This window comes from Myodes glareolus, chromosome 8 (genome assembly GCF_982192425.1).
Source record: "Myodes glareolus chromosome 8, mMyoGla1.1, whole genome shotgun sequence".
In the NCBI taxonomy this organism is placed as follows: Eukaryota; Metazoa; Chordata; class Mammalia; order Rodentia; family Cricetidae; genus Myodes; species Myodes glareolus.
Window position 1 is genome coordinate 73,529,935 of NC_142033.1, and position 20,642 is coordinate 73,550,576.

Sequence of the window (20,642 nt, forward strand, 5' to 3'; positions counted from 1 at the left end):
TAGCTACGCCCTTGGGGCCCCTGCTCTGGAAGCTTCCTCGTGATTGTGGCAAGGCTGGGGGAACACAGGCCCAGCAAGAGGGCAAGGGGCACAGGAATGGGTGTACCCCATGCAGGCCAGGGAATCTCGCAGGGCTACGACCGCCCAGCCCTGCTCCGGGTGCAGTGAGTCGGCACAGGAGGGCAGATGTTCCTGCCGCCCATCAGGGCGCAGGCCCGCACTTGCCTGTCCGGGACCAAGGACTTGAAAGCTCCCGGTGTGAGGCCCGGACCTGTCCCGTCGTGCGTCACCTTGGCGCTTTGGGAGGGAGCAATAGGAAAATCCAAGCTGCCTGGGGGTGTGAGGAGGAGGAGGAAGGAGATTCGAGACACGGGGCGGGGTGGGGGAGAGAAGGGTGAGGGGAAAAGGTCCTGCCTCACGGAGGCCAAGTTTAAGCCCCCAGCTTTCTGGAGCCCCAGTCCCTGGTGTGCAGAAGACACAGCGCCTGCCCCATCGAGTTGAGCATTTTAGTTGCTTCTATCTCTTTGAATCTTGAGGTCTTTCATTGTCCCTATTTTGCTGATGGTTGTACAAATACAATATATAAATAGTGTCACTCATTTTATGATAATCAAAAATAATTTAACCGAGAGTGGGGGTACACACCTTTAATCCATCACTTAGAAAGCATAGGCAGAAAGATCTCCGTGAGTTCGAGAACAGCCTGGTCTACATAGTTCCAAGTCAGCCAGGACTGCATAGTGAGAGCCTGACTCAAAATAATGATAAAGAAGAAGAAGAAGAAACTGGTACAATGGCCCAGCAGTTAAAGGCAATTGTTATGAAGCCTGACGTCCTGAGTTCGATTCCCAGAACCCACATGGTACAAGGAGAACGGACTCTGTCAAGTGGTTCTCTGACCTCAGGCATGCGCCCACACACATACACACATGGACAAAATAATGTATGTATATTTTACCCCAAACAGCTCTGACTGTCCTGGAACTCGCTTTGTAGACCAGGCTGGCCTTTAATTTACAGAGATCCACCTGCCTCCTGAGTGCTGGGATTAAAGGCATGTGCCACCACTGCCCGGCAATAAATAAAATATTTTTTAAAAGAACAATAAGTTGTCCTAGTTGACACAGGATGCGATAGGATTCTATACAGGGCTCAGTGTGCTGTCGCTTTGATAGCTGCAGGACTTCTCCAGGAAGAAAGAACTCCACATTTTTTGAGCTCCTGCTGTGCTAGTGTGTGCTTTCCAGGCACCATCTCATTTTGGACAACCGCCTTGGGGAACAGATGGTGTTGACACTCCACTTAGCAGAAGGCAGCCCCGTTTCCTTTAAACTTGTACAAGATCTTATGAGTGACCAAGTGGGATACGAGCCGAGGGGGTCTAACAAGCCTTGGCTAACCATGAGCCTAGCAAGAGAAGGCTGTTTGGTTACTACCGCTGTGGTGGAGCCCGCGCGTGGGTCACGACCCAGGTGAGAGTGGAGCTGGGGTCATTGGGCGTCCGGCTTGTCACCCCCGCCAACCCTCAATGAAGGCAGGGTCGGGTCCCAGGTCCCACCCTCACCTGTAGACGCCTCACCTCCAGTGGCCTCGCCTAGCGGCCCCTGGGGGCGGAGTCAGGAGAGGCGGGGGCGGGCTCGGGGGCGTGAGTGGCAGGCGGCGGGGCAGGGCGAGCATGCGCAATCGGCCCCGCTCTGAAGCCTTGCCGGCGGCCGGCAGCTGGGGCGGCGCTGAGGAGGGCGGGCCGGGGCGGGCCGACCGGGAGGGGCGGGGCGACGCTGAGCTCCGTCTTGCTCCCATGGCCGTCCCCGGCTCCTGGTGCTGCCCCCTCTGCCCCGGGCCGCGCCCGGGGGTCCCGCACTGACGGCCCATGGCGCCGCCCGCCGCCCGCCTCGCGCTGCTCTCCGCCGCTGCGCTCACTCTGGCGGCCCGGCCCGCGCCCGGCCCCCGCCCCGGCCCCGGTGAGTGAGACCCCGGCCCTCCCTTCCCCACGCCCGGCTCTCCTTCCCTCGCGCGTGGACCCCGGCGAACGCGATGCCTGAGCTTCTGTCCCGGAACGCGGCGTGGATGCGCTTGCCCCGTTACCAGGACTCTGCTCCGCGCGCCGGCTTCGAACTTCCCGGGACTCAGCTCACTGCTTGCGGGAGGGAAGGGGTGCGTGACGGCTAAGGTCGCCCGTACCAGTGCAGGCTACGCCGTGTCCGGCGTCCTGCTTCCCAGGCCGAGTCCCCCGCGCGGTCCGCCCGAAGTGGTGTCCTCAGCCAGGATAGAAGCTGGGGCTCTGCTCAGTTTCCCCACGCCCTTCCTTGCCTCAGAATCCCTTCCCTTCCCGTGGAAGAACAGGCATGAGGATGTTGTCCGGCCCAGTTCAGTTTCTTTGCGGGTTATTGGGTGCTGAGCATATACTGGTGAACCTGCCGCTGGGGTCTCCACCCTAAGTTGCAGATTGGGATGTTGCAAAGACAGGGTTTTGCTGATGAAAGAAAACTCTAGACTTGCTTTGTTTTCTTGCCAGCTTGGATTAGAGAAAAGGCTGAGACTTATTTTCTGTGTGATTTAAAGACAAACTTTGAGCTCCGTGAACCTCGGTTAGTAGATCTGTAGAAAGGAGGACGATGATAACTCACTCCCGTGCCGAGTGTTGGTGATACACTGTAGGCAACATGCATAGACTGTACCACCATGTACAAACGGCCGTCAGTGAACACTTAAAATATTTTCATAGTCTTTCCCAGTTCACTAAAGACTAGACACCTGGTTTACCCTGGGAATACTGAGCTTTTTACATGATGAATCCTGGCAAAAGGTAAAGGTGGGCTTTGGAACTGCAGAATGAAGGGTTCTCAACACTCCAAAACTGAGGCTCCGTACAAGTGGTTTCTAGGTGATTGGTGCCTTCTATGGGATTTCTATAATTTGCCCACTTCTTCTGTTTGTAGTATGTGAGCAAGGAGGGAGGGACGTTCCTAGAGCCAGGACGTGTCAACATAACTGTAACCTAGTAACCCCTTAGCTCCACTTTGTCATCTATGTGTTCGGAATTTAGTGTACTCTGTGGAGAGAGAGGTGCGGGTAAAAATAAGCTGGTTTCCCCTGTGGAAAGGGCACAGTAATATAGCTCCGAAAAGCTATATGTGAGCCTGATTGGCCAGTGCTTGCTGGGAGGTGGCATGTGCTAGGCACCTTTGCCATGCTAGGTCAGATGCAGCTCTTGGGTAAAGTTGGGATGCTTTTGTTTAGGAGTCTTGGCTATGGACAAATACGTGGCTGTTAGGAAACAGTTTGTGCTTCAGATTCTCATCAGCGGGCTTTCTTAGCATTCTGCTACATCAGTGCTTTTGTGACATTTCCCCCCTGGTTCCAGAAGCAGTTTCAGAGACACACCACATGGTTTTCGGCATCACATACTGTCAAGAGCCTAGCCACTAGTTTGTTAAATCCTTTCCAATTAAAAAAAAAAAGTTGTATACCGAGAATATGCCAAACTTACCATTTCATATTTTGTGATACTATAATTTTCTCTAAAATTTTGTGGATGGAAAAAATTATTCCAATACTTATATTCTGCACAACTTTGTAATATTTAAATTACTGGTGGTTTGCATTTTTGAATGCTGACTTTATGAAAACAGTTAGCTCATTCCCCTTCTGTGTTATTCTAATTATAGTGTGTAGTCAACCCCAAATGATCTCCCGTCTCTCCATTCTTCTTCTGACGTGCTTTCTCTTCTTTCACAACTGATAAGAAGGAAGATGGAGGTTTAGTGGCAGAGTCTTTTCTAGCCTCTCACCATCCTCCCCTACCTTCTCGTCTGGAATTTGTTGTTTAAGATAGCAGTGAGCCCTTTTATAAATCTTATGTTTGTTGTTTTGTGTTTTTGAGACAGAGTTTCTCTATGTAGCCTTGGTTGTCCTGGAACTCTATCTGTGGACCAGGCTGGCCTCAAACTTTGAGATCTGCCTCCTCTGCCTCCGGAGTGCTAGGATTAAAGCAAGAAAGTATTGCATTTGGGCTCACTGCTAACCAATACAAGTTGGTGCGCTCAATACAGCTATTAATGTGCTCAGAGATTAGTATAGATGGACCAAAAGCAAAATGATTAAGACAAACTTATAGCTTCATAATATCCAAATTGGGACTTTTTGGCAGTAGGCAGTAAACCATCTTTAGTTTAGAATTTAAAAACTTTAAAGCGTTTTTTATTGGTGGTTATGAACATGGGGGTATAATGTCTTGAATAGGGAGGTCAGAGCACTTTTGGGAGCCAATTTTCTTTGTCTATTCTGTGGGTCCCAGAGATTGAATTCATATTTCCAGACTTGATTCAGACACCTTTACCTCCTGAGCTGTCTTGATGGCCCCTAGTTTAGAATTTTTGATCCTGGAACTCTCATGAGGCTCTAGACCAAGGCAAAACAGTAAATGATTTAGACTTTGTGGGCCATAGATGGCCACAGTTGCAATCACTTACCTCCAACTCTGGAGGCAAAAGTAGTCAAGACAAAATGAACAGGCATTGCTATTTTTTTGTTTTTGTTTTTTTCCAAGACAGGGTCTCTCTCTCTCTCTCTCTCTCTCTCTCTCTCTCTCTCTCTCTCTCTCCATCCATCCATCCATCCATCCATCCATCCATCCATCTATCTATCTATCTATCTATCTATCTATCTACCAGGCTGGCCTTGAACTCACAAATATCTGCTCTCCCTCCCAAAAGCTGAGAGCAAAGGTGTGTACCACCTGAATGTATTGTTGTGTTTTAATAAAACTTTTTGGACATTGAAATTTGAATCTTTATATCATTTTTACATGTCTCAATATATTGTGCTTTTGAATTTTTATAATTAAAAGCTTACACAACTAATCGTAACTTAGTTTATGGGTCATGATTTGGTCCATAGGCTGTATATGTACTAAGCCTTGCATTAGGTCCACGTGAATTGACTTTTAAGTGTTTACTGATCTGGAAAAAGCAATAAAGAGGGCTGATTTTGGCGAGTGGATAAACCTTTTACCCTTTACTATGAATTAACTTTGACATACACGTGCAAGTCGGGCACAGTGACGTGCGCTGTACCCTCGCTATTTGGAAGGCTGAAGTAAGAGAGTAACTGGAGGCTCGCAGCCTGCCTGTACAATATAGCAGGGGGGAAATGCTAGCTAAAATGGTAAATTTTGCATTTTACCATGATTTTTTAAAAAGATACAACTGGGAAAAGCTTGTATACATAAATTCCAATCATTAGTAAGTGGGAATTCAGTGTGATTCAGTGCACTGCTTAAGGAAATCATTCCTGCCTCAGCGCCGACCCTAGTGTGTTCACTCCACTATACCGGCAGATGTTGGTTGAGAATTGTTTTGCAGAAAAAAGTCAGGCAGCAGGTGGCACCAGCCCTGAGACCTAGAGAAACAACCAAGGGGGACAGGGGAGGAAGAGTCCAAACTCCTGGCACTTCCTAAGCTATTGGCTTTTACTGCTACACTTCTGCTTTCCTGTTAAAATAGCAGTGTGCTTTCGATAGCTGTTTTTTATTTTTTAAATTAAAGAATTTTGAAAAACAAACTGAAACACTGAAACATATCAAGCCAGTTGTGTTTGTCCTGCTGGATAGTTCATGGGAAATGCTTGGGAGAGGCCCACAGTTGACCTCTCTAGCTTTTGTCTGAGGTTTTACCTCCTGAATAAGAACAAATATTAGGAATCGAGGTTCCCCAGCACCCCTGCACAGGTTTAGAGGTGGGAGCGCTTCCTCCAGCTTCTGTCTCCATTTGGCAGGTGCATATCTGACTGGTGCAGGGTGTAGCCTCTGCACAGGTAAGAAGGATGAATGACATTCTTTCCGTGTTCAGTTTGACCTTGACACTTGCTCTAGAACCCAGGAGTATTCTTTTAGGTATGGTGGGCACTGAGGTCAACCATGTTTTTTCCCCTTTCTTGTCGTCATCAATGTCCTCCCAAGATGAGATGTCGTGTCCCTAGACCTCATCCTCTTAAGACAGTCTGTATTCAGCCAGGACAGGGAGAGAAGAGGGGCCATTGTACAAATGTTATTCTATGCAGTTTGCCTTCTCCTGCAACCTCTTTCTAGGTAAGCACCTCCTTAGGTTGTCCTTGTACCAGCCTGAAAAAGGAATGAAGTTGAGGGCACTTTATAAGATGGCCATCTTATGGGCAGAGTTGACAGTGTCCCTCTTACTTCTGCAGTAGGACCCTCTTGGGGGTTCTCCCCTGCGAGGACCAGCTTCCAGATTCTCCTGCCACAGTTTAATCCCTGGCACATAACCAAAGCATTAAACTTTTATTGTTCAATTTACCGCAAGGGCGAGGCCCTGTTCCTAGTGGACTGAAGAGGCTGTGACTGCTTCCAAAACCCGAGTGTCACAGCACATTAGCAACTGCAGACTTTGAGGGCTGGATTTCTTTCTGTTTGGTTAGATTCTTGGTTAGAACCAGAACAGTATACTCACACTCAGAGCTTTAAAGCCAGGAAAGAGTAAAGACAGCATAGGCAACTTTTAAAGATGAATCATAATGGTGGTAGCCATCAGCCTGTGTGAGGACACTGTGTGGTTTCTTTTTATCCTCAAAGTAGATACATTATGGTGTTTGTAGCTTTCTTGGTATCCCCAAATCAAATAACAACATGGCAGCCAACATGGCAGCCTTCTAGAATAGTAGGGATTGCTAGCCAATCCCATCTTAGTATGTAAATTACTTGCTGCTGTTCAATCTATAAAAATTCATCTTCAAAGAAAATTACTGGGCTGGTAAAAATATTTTTAATAATGACCACAGAAGTCATATTTATTTTTCTTTGAAGTTCTTCCGAAGAATCTTCTGGTTCTAATCAGTTTGTTCCCACATAAAATACAGTGGAAATCTACAATAATAAAATCCCCATTTCTCTGTCTATGGGGAAATAAACAGGGTGAGGACTGTCTTTTTCGGGGGCTTTCCCCTCGCCTTGCCCCAGACTCAAAGCCTCTATTACTGATGGGTGTTTTGGCATCAGTTAAGGGCCTTCAATCCTTCCCTCCCTCCATGTTTTGCTCTTTCATTAAAGTGTTTCTGTTGTCTAATTATATCCTTTCAATCAAATTAGAGGCTGCAGCATCTGGTGAGGGCCCTAAGTGCTGCCATCTGCACCTCGCGCACACAGGCCTTTTCAGCTGAGAATCACTCAGCTTCCAAATGGCAGGAAGAGATTTGGAAACAGTTCAGTTGGAGAGGAGGTTAGCTTAAAAAGAGCCTCTTCAAAGGCTGGGTGCACCGTCCTGCCTGCGTGATGTATGCATGGTTATACAGGACGTCATTGGCTTGGCTCACCCAAGATTCTTCCTAAGTGCTTCTGGCAGCTGAAGGGTTCCTAATTGTCTTAGCTGAAGTGACCAGGCTTTCTCCTCCCTGTTTGAGTTTTGGAGGGCCCCAGTATTGCTGAGAACGTCTCCCTTGAGAACAGTCTTTTGTTATGTGACCACTGGCTAATGGATGTGACACTTTCTCTTCATTTGGCCATTTCTTCTAACTCAGTGATTTCAACAGAAGGAGATTTTGCTCCCTAGGAATAATTTGTAATACTTGGAGGCATTTTTTTTAATTGTTACGTGGGAGATGCTATTACTGTCTAGTGGGTTGAAGCCTGGGTGCTATTAAATACTCTAGAATGTATGGTATGGTTCCCTATGCCTGAGAATCACCTATCTATAAAGATGGTGCTGAGGAAAAAAACCTGCCCCGTGTCATCATTTCGTCTTTTCAGTGTGGCCTAAAAGCAGGCAACTCACATCAACATCATTTTTACCTGTCCTGAAACTGGCTCTGTAGACCAGACTGGCCTCGAACTCACAGAGATCCACCTGCCTCTGCCTCCTGCATGCTGTGATTAAAGGCATGTGCCATCACACCCTGCTGAGATGTAGATTCTTGCTGGAAATAACAATACAAACCTACACTCTCAACACTCAGAAAAGCTGAGGCAGAAGAATCAACAGTTTGAAGCTAGCCTAGGCACAAACAAAACCCCATCTAGAAGAAGGGAAAGGAAGAGAAACAACAACCGCAGGACATTAGATGTGGTGACACACACCTAGCACCCCAACATTCTAGGTGGAGAGGCAGGAGTCAGGAGTTCAAGGCCAGTCTCTGTTATAAAGCAAGTTTGAGGCTAGCCTGGCTGGCATGAGACCCTCAGAAAGAAAGCACATTTTCTGTTGTCCACATCTAAGTTCCTTTAGCATTTCCATACATAGCCTTCTGTAAACCTGCACGGAGTGAGGACGCCTATGATTTCCTGCCTTTCTACTTCCACTTAAGATTGTCAGATTTAAGTATAGGATGCCCAACTGAATTCGGGTAAACACAAAGTAATTTTTTAGTTTTAGTGTACCTTATTCAATGTTTAAGAATAGGTCTAAGAAATTATTCAGTAGTTGGGTTAGGGGAAGGGGAAAATTTGCATTTGTTTGTTTGTTTTTCGTTTCTGAGGGTAGAATTCAGGACATTGCACAGCCTGGGCGTGCACTCTACTACTGAACTACATCCCCAGTCCCTCCTTAGCATTGATCTGAAGCTCAGATGTAACCGAGCACTTTGTGCTTCCATTTGCTGAGCTGACACACTGCATGAGACTTTCTACCTTGGGCAGTCAAAGTTACTCTGTTGGCCACACTCTGTCCGCGGCCTCTCTGTTCCAGGTGTCTACGATGACAGCACTGCAGCCCTCCTCCCTGCATAGATCACAACCGGGCTGAGTCCTCCCTTCAGCTCCAACCCTCTCCCTGGCCAGCGTTTCTGAAGTGTGATTCTTGAGTTGGATTTTTATGTGGGGATCAATTAACAAGTGCTTATCTAATGTCTACTGCATACTGTTATCTCTCCCTAGGACTTGTTTGCCCCCTTGAGCCAGAGCATAGAAGCCAGCGACTATTGCTGTAGGGTTAGTTTTGTCGATGTGCTCCAGAGATAGCTTGTCCACCTGGCAATTAGCCCCCCCCCCTCAGGAACACGGCTATTATTTGGCCCTCCCATATCAGGTAAAGGGAGCTGGAAAGCCCAGAGCCTGGCTTCCATGAAACTAGGACCACACCCTGCAGGACTCCATTATTGGAGAACTTGCTGATCATCTGACAGGCAGTGCTGATAAAACTTGTCTGGAGTCTGGGTTTTATTTAATTTATTTATTTATTTAAAGTTTATTTACTGCATTTTTAGTCCAATGGAGAGCTTTAGACAGTGCAAAATAGGATTGGTAGGGGCTCTAGATGTAACTCAGTGGACCACATCACTTGCCTAACACGAGTGAAGTCCTGATTGAGGCCTGCAAAGAAAGAAGTAGGATGGCTCATGACCATGAGGCAAGGGATAGCTGCAAACCAGGTGCTTCCCGCGTACAACATACTCAGGATGTAAAAATGGCTCAGTTGGCAAGATGTTGGCCTAGCCCACACAAAGTTTTGAGTTCATTCCCAGCACCAAGTAAAACATGCTTTGTCACCGCACACCTGGAATCCCATATCTTTTAAGGTAGAAGCAAGGGAGATTAGGTGTTGAAGACCATCAATCAAGACCAGCCTGGACTACAGAAGACTGTCCTAAAAAACAAAAGGCACAGGGGCGACTTTATCGTCTATTTTATTAATTTGCTATGTTGTTTGTTTGTTTGTTTGTTCATAGACAGGAGCTCGTGTAGCCTAAGCTGGTCTTGAGCTATAATTTTTCCGCCTTTGGTTTCTGAATCCTGGGGTTATAGGTATCTGTCACCATGCCTGTTTTATTAACTGATGTAGAGAGAACCCGGAACTGGGCTACATCCTCAGCTTTAGTTTGTGTTTGGAGACAGTGTATCTCTGTGTATCAGAGGCTAGCTTTGTGTTTACAGTCTTCTACCTCAGCTGGGTTGACAATCGCTGGACACCAAGGTCTGACAGGCTTGTTTTTGTTTTTGTTTTTTTTTAATTAACAAGTATTTGACTTTTAAGTACTTGACTTACACAGAATTTCCTGGAACTGATTCTCAGAGGTGATTACCAGGCAGTCAGAAAGACTGGTCCACGGGCGAAGAAACTAGGGTACTTGATTGTGTAACAGAACCCCCCAGCTATACATTTATTGTCTTCCCTCATTTGACAAACATAAACAAAAACAGCTCTTTCTGTGAGCTGTCTTTTTCTCTCTCTCTCTCTTTTTTTTTTTTTTTTACTCAAAACAGGGTTTCTCTGTGGAGCCCTGGCTATCCTGGGCTATTTTTTTTCTATGTGCCCAAATTTTATTTTGAAATTACAGTAACCAAACGGGCGGTTGTGGCGCATGCCTTTAATCCCAGCACTCAGGAGGCAGAGGCAGGCGGATCTCTGTGAGTTCGAGACCAGCCTGGTCTATAAGAGCTCATTCCAGGACAGTCTTCAAAGCTACAGAGAAACCCTGTCTCGAAAAAAAAAAACAACAAAAAAAACCCCCAAAAGCCAAACAAACAAAAACAAAAGATCTTAACACAGTGTGTGACAATAACAGTAGGGTACCCTGAACTGGGTCCCCAAAACAAAAAGTGTGAAATGCTTGAGAAGCTCACCAGAAGGCAACTGGGCGCTTTGAGGCACATCAGGCGGCCAGTGTCTGAGCCGCCAGGAACTCTGTGATCTGTTGGTGCCCTTCCTATAGGAGCAGCACTGCCTCTTCTTGTCCCTGCCCTACAGAAGCTTACTTTATGTCTTCTTGAGGACTTTGTTTATTTTTGTTTTTTAAGAGTAAACTGAGATACTGTCCATCAGAAAACGGAATTCAGATATCTGAAAATATATCATGTTTTCTGTTTCCTTATGTGAAAAACATTTTTGTGTGAAATCTAATTTCAAGATTGGACAGGCTATTTATAGATAAATACCTCAAGTAGAGTACATCATGGTGCTCACATATTACATGGATAAATGAATGGTTCATATCATTGGTCAGATAGGCCCGTGTAGTATGTTGTTGTGCTTACATGTTACATGTGTAAATAAATGGTTCATATCATCAGCGCATGATGGAATATATCCTCTTGACCCTGCCGATAAAGTCCCTCAAGGAACTCGGTTATTAGTGAAACGTTTTAGGATTCTGCTGAGCAGGTAACTTCTTACTACCCCTCTTAAACTAAGGCTTGTTTTATCTGTGTAGGCACTAGGAACTGCTCAGTTAGTGCAGAAACTGGCCGGGCTAGGATGACGGCAAGTATGCTTAGCATGTGTGATGCTCAAGGCTTCCATCCTCAGAACACCAAAAAGAAAAGCACTAAACAAACCCCAACTATTTTTTGTGTACTAGGGAAATGATTATATGTATTCACAATGCCCTAAATCAGCGGTTCTCAGTCTATGGGGTGTAAGCCCTTTGGGGGGTCACATATCAGTTATTTACATTATGATTCGTAACAGTAGCAAAATTACGGTTCTGAAGTAGCAATGAAATGATTTATGACTGGGGTCAGCACAGGATGAGGAACTGTATTAAAGGGTTAAAGCCTTAGGAAGGTTGAGAGCCACTGTTCTAAATGGTAAGGAGAAATTCCTCAAGCACTGCTGCATATTCATGGTGGCTGTTCCCAGCAAAAACATATGTCAGCAGCAACACCCATAGCGTGTTTCCCAGTGGGCGCTGCCTGGGTGGGAGGGAAGCATACTCCAGATGAGAGCCAGATGGGGCAGACCGTCTCCCAAGCCACCTTCTCTATTTTGACAACTAGTTTTTTTTAAAAAATTATTTGTTTGTTCGTTCATTTATTTTTGGCTAGGAAGCCCTGACTATCCTAGAATTTATGTGACTCCTCCTGCCTCTGCCTCCTTAGTGCTTGGGATTATAGGTGTGTATATTTATTCCAGCTTCATTTTAGAAAGGAATTTAATTATATTTTAGTGTGTGTGTATGTACATGTGAGAGAGAGACAGAGAGACTGAGCTGCACCCATGCTCGTGTTTGAGGTCGGATGACAGCCTGCTGGAGCTGACTCTCTGGAACTTCAACCATGTGGGAGTGTCAAACTTTTTTTTTCTTTTTTCTTTTTCTTTTTTTTTTTTTTTTTTTTTGAGACAGGGTTTCTCTGTGTAGCTTTGGAGCCTGTCCTTGGAACTCACTATATAGACCAGGCTGGCCTCAAACTCACAGAGTTCCACCGGCCTCTGCCTCCCAAGTGCTGGGATTAAAGGCGTGTGCCATCGCTACTTGGCCTGAGTGTCAAACTTAAATGATTAGTCTTAGCTTCAATTGCCTTTATTAACTGAGTCATTTCGCCAGTCCTCAGCTTTATTTTAAATTTTTGCTTAACAAATAATAAGACCCACTCTACGTCATATTTTGAATTTAACCTTCTGGTCCTATGCTTACCATAGGCTTTTTTTCTTGGAATGGTCTTTTATATAATTTAGTATTTATTTTTTTTATTGTTTTGTTTTTGATACAGGGTTACCCTGTATAACCCTGGTTGTCCTGGAACTAGCTCTGTAGATCAGGCTGTCCTCGAACTCACACAGATCCACCTGTCTCTACCTTCCGAGTGCTGGAATTAAAGGTGTGCACCACCACCGCCCAGCCTCTGTTACTGTTTTTAAGAACATTGTCTCCTAGATCTCCTGAGTAAATTGGGATCAAGGGGATCATGGGAGAGGGTAGAAGGGGAGGGGAGAGGAAGGGAGTGGAGCAGAGAAAAATATATAGCTTAATAAAAACAATAAGAAAGAGAACAAAACAAGAAACAAAACAAAACAAAAAGAACATTGTCTCCTTAAATGAAAAGGAAACTCTGAGAGGTATTTTAATAGAAAAGCTACTGATGTCTAAAAGATTATAGTGATTATTTATGTGCTTACTCTACTTTGGGCAGAAGTACAGCTTGCCCTATGTTCACGTTGCAAAGTTAATGTATAATACAAGAAGTAATATGTGAATGTTCGTCTGGAGTCTAGATGGTTACAAACTTGGCTGATTGAGTTTATGATTCTTGACAAGAAGCTAAGGCATATTTATTACAAAGCAGTATGCTATTTAATGATTTTTTAGGGTGGCTTCCATTCTTTTATTATGGGATATTGAGAAATGCACAAAAATGGTCCAGGAAAGCCACAAATACCTGTTGTGTAGGATCACAGTTCCCAACTGTGGTTACTGTTACTTCATTCTCGGCCCTCCCTCACAGCACTTAGAGTATTTTAAAACAAATCTCAGATATCATCTCATTTCATTTGTATGTGTTTCAGTTCTTATCTCCAAATGATAAGGATTCTTTGAAATATATATATATATATATAGCTAATTGTAATTATATAATTATGTAATATATATTGTAATATATATATATATATTACAGTACTTATTGCCATTATGGAGACTAAAAACATGGCAATTCCCTGATATCATTAAATATCCAGTATCAATGCACTGATGCCTCCTCAGAATTTTATTTTTATTTATTTATTTTTTTTTGAAGCAAAATTGGAGTTTACTAAAAATCAACAACAGCAACAAAAGGTTTTACCTGGGCATGGAGGCTCATGACTATTCCAGTATTCAGGAGACTGAAGCAGGAGGATTGCCACAAGTTCGAAAACCAGCCTGGGCTGTAGAGCAAGACCCTATCTCAAAAATAATGAGTTTTTTTTTTAACAAGGAGATTTTAAATGTAGATTGAGTACAGGTATTAGAAGGGAAACATTTAAAAGGGCAACAATGTATCTATCACAAGGTAGGCGGGCTTCTCCAGAGTCCTCTGTGAATGACATTTCCCAGTCCTAGTCCAGATTTAAACAGATACATCCAACCTTAAACCTCTGTTAATCCTTTCCTTCCCTTTCTTCTTTTCTTTTGTTTTTGTTTGAGATAGAATCTTGCTATACGGCCATGTGGGGCTTGGAACTCCGTATGTAGCTCAAGCTCGTTCCAAATTCACAGCAATCCTCCTGCCTCTGCTTCTGAGTGCTGGAATTTCAAGGAAGTCAAACTCCTCATTTTTGTTTATTTTTCCTCCTTTTGGATAATTTATATGTTTAAGATGTCATTTCCTTTTAGTAGAAGGAGGACCTAAGTGCCGTGTGTCAAAGGCCCAATAGGAGGCAAGTGTCAGTCACACTTGTCTGTGTGACAGACTTCTTCCCTCCATTAGAGACATGGAGAACTGTAGAATTTTAAGCCTGGAAGAGAATTTAAGCCGTGAGTCTTTCCTATTCAAGTCACCCCAGACTTTTGAATCCTAGTTCTATTTTCTTATATCTTAGGAATTGTAACTGCTTAGAGTTTAAAATAAAGGGGGTATCAAAACCTTCTGAGCCCAAACCCCTTGTTTCACAGAGAAAAAAAATAAAGAAGTGAAGGCCAGTGTCTGGGGTGACCTGAACCATGCAGTGCCAACTATTGATCTCGGTGTCATTGTCCTTCAATTCTAGTGACTCTCGTTATGTGCTGCATGTGTAGAGGGCTTTTGTCCGCTTATTGGCCTCTCTCCTGTAAGTCTGATAACCTTCCTACAGAGAGTGCAGAGATCAGTGCTCTTGGGAGTAGTGGGGCGGGGCTGTGGATGTCGTGTTGTAGCCTCAGTGACATTTTATGGAGGAAAATTGGGAGCCACTGCCTTCCCAAGGTCACAAGCCCTTTTACCACAGGGTCTCTCATAACTAAACCATCCCATGGTGCTTTGGAATATCTGAAGGCAAAGGGCAGCTTTCCTGGGAGCACAGGCTTGGAAGATATTCCCTCAAGTACCCACTTTAGCTGACACCCCTCAGAACAACAGGTGGTGTATGAACATTTCATAATATCGTCATGCTTTCCTCTAAATAAGAGTTTTTGTAGTTCTATAAATTACTGCCTACCAAACTTCATAGATACTTTTTTGGTGGTGGGGGGGTTGAGACAGGGTTTCTCTGTAGATTTGAAGCCTGTCCTGGAACTAGCTCTCGTAGACCAGGCACTTCATAGATAATTTAAGAAGGGAAAGACTGTTAAGATGGTTCTGTGGGTACTTACCACTAAGCCTGATGACCTGATTTTAATCCCTAGGACCCACATGGAGAAAGGAAGAGAACCAAGTGTGACCGTCATACATATACCACACACATGTACGTTCACACACAGAATAAATAAATAAATCTGCAATTGTAAAAGGTCCAGAAGATACTCTCGTCAGAAAATGTTCTCTGGTATCTTGCTTTAAACACTGGAGTTGGTAGCCAGACAAATGGACTCACACTTAAAATCCTAGTACTTGAGAGACCAAGGCAGAGAGGCTTCCTCTGCTGAGTTTGAGGCCAGCCTGCTAAAATGGGAGACCTTGACTGAAAACACAGGGTCAGGTGTGGTGCCAAAGCCTATATTCTCAGCACTTGAGAGGCACTGACTGGAGATTGGGGGTTTAAGGTTAGCTTGGCTATCTCTCAAGTTTGAGGCCAGTCTGTGCTACGTGAGACCCTGTCCCAAAGAAATGTAAGTGTATGTTGCATATTGATTTCTTTTTCTTCCCACGCCACCTCACCCTTTTTTTTTTTTTTTGGACATAGGGTCTCTGTGACAAAGTCTGGCCTTGAGCTGACTGTTTCTCCTGAATGCTGAGCGAGCCACCATGCCCAGCTTCCATGTTGATTTCAAAGCAGGCTAAAATTAATCAGTTAGTTCTAACATGGTCCATAGAAGTGCTGAATCATCCCATGCAGAACACAGACTTAAGTTTTGGTGAATTAAGGCTCTCATACCTGTCACATGGAAATACAACTATAATTCTAGTCTAAAATCATTAATTCCATAGATTCCCTGTGAGGAAAACATTCTTTCTCAGTAATGTGTAGTTTGGAGTAGTATGTTAGGTCTTCTGTAGCCTAGGTTAACCTTGAACTTGCTCTGTAGTTGAGGAGGAATTTGAGCTTCTGCTCCACCTCCTAAGCACTGGGTTTGCTTCTGTGAGAGGCTCTTGCCTTGGTATCTGGGCTGATCTGGAACTCACAATGGTTCTCCTGCCTCAGCACCCTGAGTGCTGGGATCACAGGTATGGGCCACCATGTCCATCTTGTAGCCAATTTCCTGTTACTATCTGAGGCCACCAACTGAAGGAAAGGTATATCTGGGGCTTACGCTTTGGGAGCCTTCGGTCCATGGTCTGTTGGCGTTGTTGCTTTGGAGCCTGGGACAAAGCATACTGGGCAGAAGAGAAGGCTGAGGTTCTTGAACCTCAGTGATACTGTGAACTTCTAGTTCCATGGTAGCGCTGTGGGTGTCCTTTTCATGCAGTGTGCATTCCCTTTATGTATGCAGTGTGACCTCAGGAATACCCTGTGGTTCCTAGAGGGCCTGGAGAACGTACCTGGGCCCTTTTCTCTTTCCCTTGTGTTCATTCTGGTGAATTATGTTCTTTGTAATAGTTTTGGTGTAGGTGTTTTTTGTGTTTTTGTTTGGTTCCTTTTTTCCTGTGGCTTTATGAGACAGTCTTTGCCCATAGCTCTGGCCCTGAACTTACTGGCTTTGTAGTTTTGACCAGGATTTTTTCTTTTCCTTCCTTCCTTCCTTCCTTCCTTCCTTCCTTCCTTCCTTCCTTCCTTCCTTCCTTCCTTTCTTCCTCTTTCTCTCTCTCTCTTTCTTTTTTGAGACAAGGTCTCTCTGTGTGTCCCTGACTGTCCTGGAACTCACTTCATAGACCAGGCTGGCCTCAAACTCAGAGATTCACCTGCCTCTGCCCCCCGAATGCTGAGATTAAATGTGTACACCATTACACTTGGCTTATACATGAAATATAAAATACAGTGCTTGTATTAATTTGTTTCTTCTTCTTCTTCTCCTCCTCCTCCTCCTCTTCCTCTTCCTCCTCCTCTTCCTCCTCCTCCTCCTCCTTCTCCTTCATTTTAGTTTTTCGAGACAGGGTTTCTCACTGTAACATCCCTAGCTGTCCTGGAACTAGCTCTTGTAGACCAGGGTGGCCTCAAACTCACAGAGATCCGCCTGCCTCTGCCTCCCAAGTGCTTGGTTAAAGGCATGCACCACCACCACCTGGCTTGTATTTTCTTCTTAAGTATAATTATTGAATTATGTAATTTAAGTGACATATATAAATGAAGGTACATTTTATATTGACAGCTGGATTTTGGTCAGAGAACAATTTGCTTCATTTCTTCCTTTTCTCTCCACCCCCTTCTTGCTGTGTGTGCACTCAAGTGTGGGCCTGTCTGTGTAACCCTTGAGACCCTGCCTGTCCTGGTGCAGTCACCCCACCCATCGGAGAAGCAGCAGCTTTCTGGGCTCTGTGCTGCTGGCCAGGGCTTGCCCACCTTGTACCCTGCCCACAGTGTTCTTACCACTCTTTTCTAGTTAGCCCTTCACATCTCTGCTCAGATGCCGACTCCTCTCCAGGCCCTGCCGGACCCTTCTTTTCATAGCACAGACCACTGTCTGATACTGATGGGGGTTTATGAACCTGTGTTTCCTGTTAACATGGGAAGGCCAAGAATCCCCAGTCTATCCGCTCAGCCCTGGGCAGTGGTAAGGGCTGAGTGACTGTTGAATGAATTCATGAATGGGGTATAGACATTAGGTCTCTTGCCTTCATTCATTCTCTTGTACTGAAAATGTGAATATGCAAGGCTCCAGGTGATTTTCTTTGTTGTTTTAGCCTCTCCTTGTTTATCTAGACAAAGCTTTCGCCAGTTTCACAGCAGTAGAGAAGAGGGGAGGCTGGGTCCACACCCTGCTGCAGTCAAAATGCTTAGATAACTTTCAGTCCTTAGCACTGTTTCTCTTTTCCTCACCATTGACATGCACTTGGCAAGTCTGGTTTTTAAAAATGCCATTAAAATCTAGTATGCTTATTTAGAGTGGAATCAAGAACCACCTACCACACCTACGACTTGCTTGAGAGGTAGGGGCAGGAGGGCCAGGCATTCAAGGCCAGTCTCAGTTAGCTCTAGGTTAGCTTGAGCTAAAGGAGACCCTGTCTCTCAAAAAAAAAAAAAAAAAAAGAGTAAATCTGAGGAAAACAAACTGAACCAGAAAAAGCACATTCCTGCTGCTAAATGACACCTCGACCCCATTCATGGCACATTCTTCTGTGGTACAAATAAGATCCTCTGAATCCTTGGGAACATGACCCGCAGGTTGCTGTGTATTGCTGAGGCTATTGGTGTTAAAGTCTATTTTGATGGCTTTTGATGACTTGTGAGCCATTGGCCTTTTTATTTCCTGTTTGCTTGTTTGTAGCCCAGGCTAGACTTTAACTGACTTTGTAGCTAAGGATGACCCAGAACTCCTGGTCCTCCTGCCTCTGTCTCCCAAGTGCTGGGATTTCAGGTGTATTCCGCCATGCCTTGCTTTCTTGCCACTTTTAGATTTGATTTTCTTTTATTTGTGTGGTCTATTTGTGTATAAGTATGTGCCATGTGTTGGTGCCTGCAGAGGCCAGAAAGGGCATTGGATCTTCTGAAGCTGGAATTCCAAGCGGTTGTAAACTGACTAATTTGGGTGCTGGGAGCAGACCTCAGGTCTTCTGAAAGAGCAGCAAGCACTCTTAACAGCTGAGTCACGCTCCAACCCCCCCATTTTTTTAAAATGTGTTTCTTAATTATATTTAAGGTAGGCAACATAATGTATTTTTGTTGTTGTTGTTGTTGTTGTTGTTGTTTTGAGACCGCCTCACTATGTAGCTAGCTTCAAACTCTTAGAGACCCACCTTCCTCTGCCTCTGGACACTGGGACTAAAGGTGTGTGTTACCACACCCAGCCCTGCAACATTATGCTTTGATGTGTAAGATTAGATAGGTCAGAAAGCAGTTGACAGAGGTTGGCCTGATATTCATAGAAGTCTAGTCCTTTAAAAACAGCCCTTAAAAAACAACAACAAAAAAAAAATAAGGCCATCAGTGGTGGCACACACCTTTAATCACAGTATTCAGGAGGCAGAGGCAGGCAGATCTCTGAGTTTGAGGCCAGCCTGGTCTACAGAACAAGTTCTAGGATAGCCATGGCTACATAGAGAAACCCTGTCTTGAAAAGCAAAACAAAAAAAGCAAAACAAAAATAAATAAATACCAATCTGCTTAAAATAAATAAGTAAATAAATAAAAAGAATCTAGTCTTGTGACTCCAAGACTGATTAGGCAACAGAATTGCCTAGGTTGGAATAAGGCTCTGATGAGGAACATACCACACAAATATTATCCCCCTCCCCCCATCCCTTCAGATGTAGTTGCCCCTTGGTATCTGTGCAGTATTTGTTCTGGTCCTCTGAGGACTCCACAATGCAGATTCTCACGTTCTTGTTTGTATGTCTTATGTGTATCCCTTTGTGTACTTTAGGTCATCTTTCGATTGTTTAGAATCCCAACACGATTAGAATGCTATTTGAATGGTTGTTAGACCACACTGCTTGGGGAATGATGAAGGGAGGAGATGAGTGTGTGTGGAATCTGGGTTTAGGGCTGGATATATGTATATCCCTAGTGATAGTGAGCACTGTGGACCAGACAAAGGAAGGAGGCCGAGAGAGACAGAGATGAGAGGGGCTTCTGAGGAGGCAGTGTTTATCTTGCAACTAGAAATATTAGAGGAAGAGCATTTGGGCAGGAAATGGGGAAGTGTGTTCCCAGGATTAAAAGCAGACCAGTGTGGTTTGACCACAGTGAGTGACTAAGGGAAGAGCGGGGCTTACAGCAGGGAGGCCTTGAAAATACCCACAAGACAAACCTTCATTCTCCCGGAACCTTTGAGTTCTGTGTGGAAAGTGGGTTGTATAGCTGAAGAGGCAACCCTGAGACCTAAACTGTGCCCTCGTGACTAGTGGGGCCAGAACAGAGGTTCTAAAGATGAGAAGAGAAAGGGAGTTCCAGGAAGTCAGCAGGGAACTGCTGTTGGTGAAGGAAAGAATGTCACTGCCAGGCTTCTGCTAGAGTCCCGTGGGGCATATCCATGTGGACTGTGAGCAAACAGCCTGGTGCACACTCAAACATGCCGTAGATACTAGAACTGGTGTGATGGTGGCCATTTATCCACAGAGCTGGTCAGCGGCAACCCTAGACAGGAGCCCGAGCTGAGCCTTTGTGTCTGTCCCTCTATGCTGAGCCGCCGTCCTCTAGGACCTCTGAGTTTTTGTCCATGAGGACTCACATGTAGCATGTTAACGTTGCACCAGGCATAAGCTGCTGTGGTTTTCTGTGTCTCCTCGGATTTCAGATTATTTGAGCTATCCGTAAATGGTGCCATTCCAGACAAAACACAGCGCCTAACTGGTAGGAGGAAGGTGTGACTGGGAGGAAGATGTCCGGTTTCTGAGTAGTCAGAGAAACATCTTTCAGAATAGAGCTGTGTTCCTATTGTCCACACGGCTGGTAGTCTAGAGCAGGCACAGGCACTGCCCAGTGGGAGACAGCATCATGTCCTTATTACCGGAAGTTATAGGTCGCCGTATGCTAGGATGAAAAACAGAGGAAAGCTAAGAATGTCTGTGGAACTCCCCCAGACTGTCAGGGTTCTAGTGATACATCTTAAAGAAGTGTTTGAAGTGCTTCTATCTGTCAGTTTCAACTAAGCTAATTTAAAAAAATTGCTCTTTGTACTCTGCCTTTCTCATGAACCTCTGTGAATTTAATGCATACAATGTGTGGGAGGAAGCTTGTCAGCCTCGGCTCCCGTCTCCTAGAGCCTGAGAC

General features: G+C 44.9%; 1 protein-coding gene across 2 annotated transcripts in view; it reads left to right on the top strand.

The window, feature by feature from the left end:
* Positions 1–1,783: 1,783 nt before the first annotated feature.
* Positions 1,784–20,642, top strand: part of Kremen1 (kringle containing transmembrane protein 1) — a 73,580-nt gene continuing 54,721 nt past the window's right edge. For both annotated transcript variants that reach the window (XM_085692074.2, XM_048449849.3), the window contains exon 1: positions 1,784–1,961. In XM_085692074.2, coding sequence (XP_085548200.1) covers positions 1,871–1,961 — 91 coding nt within the window. In that variant the 5' untranslated portion in view covers positions 1,784–1,870. The remainder of the gene's footprint in view (positions 1,962–20,642) is intronic.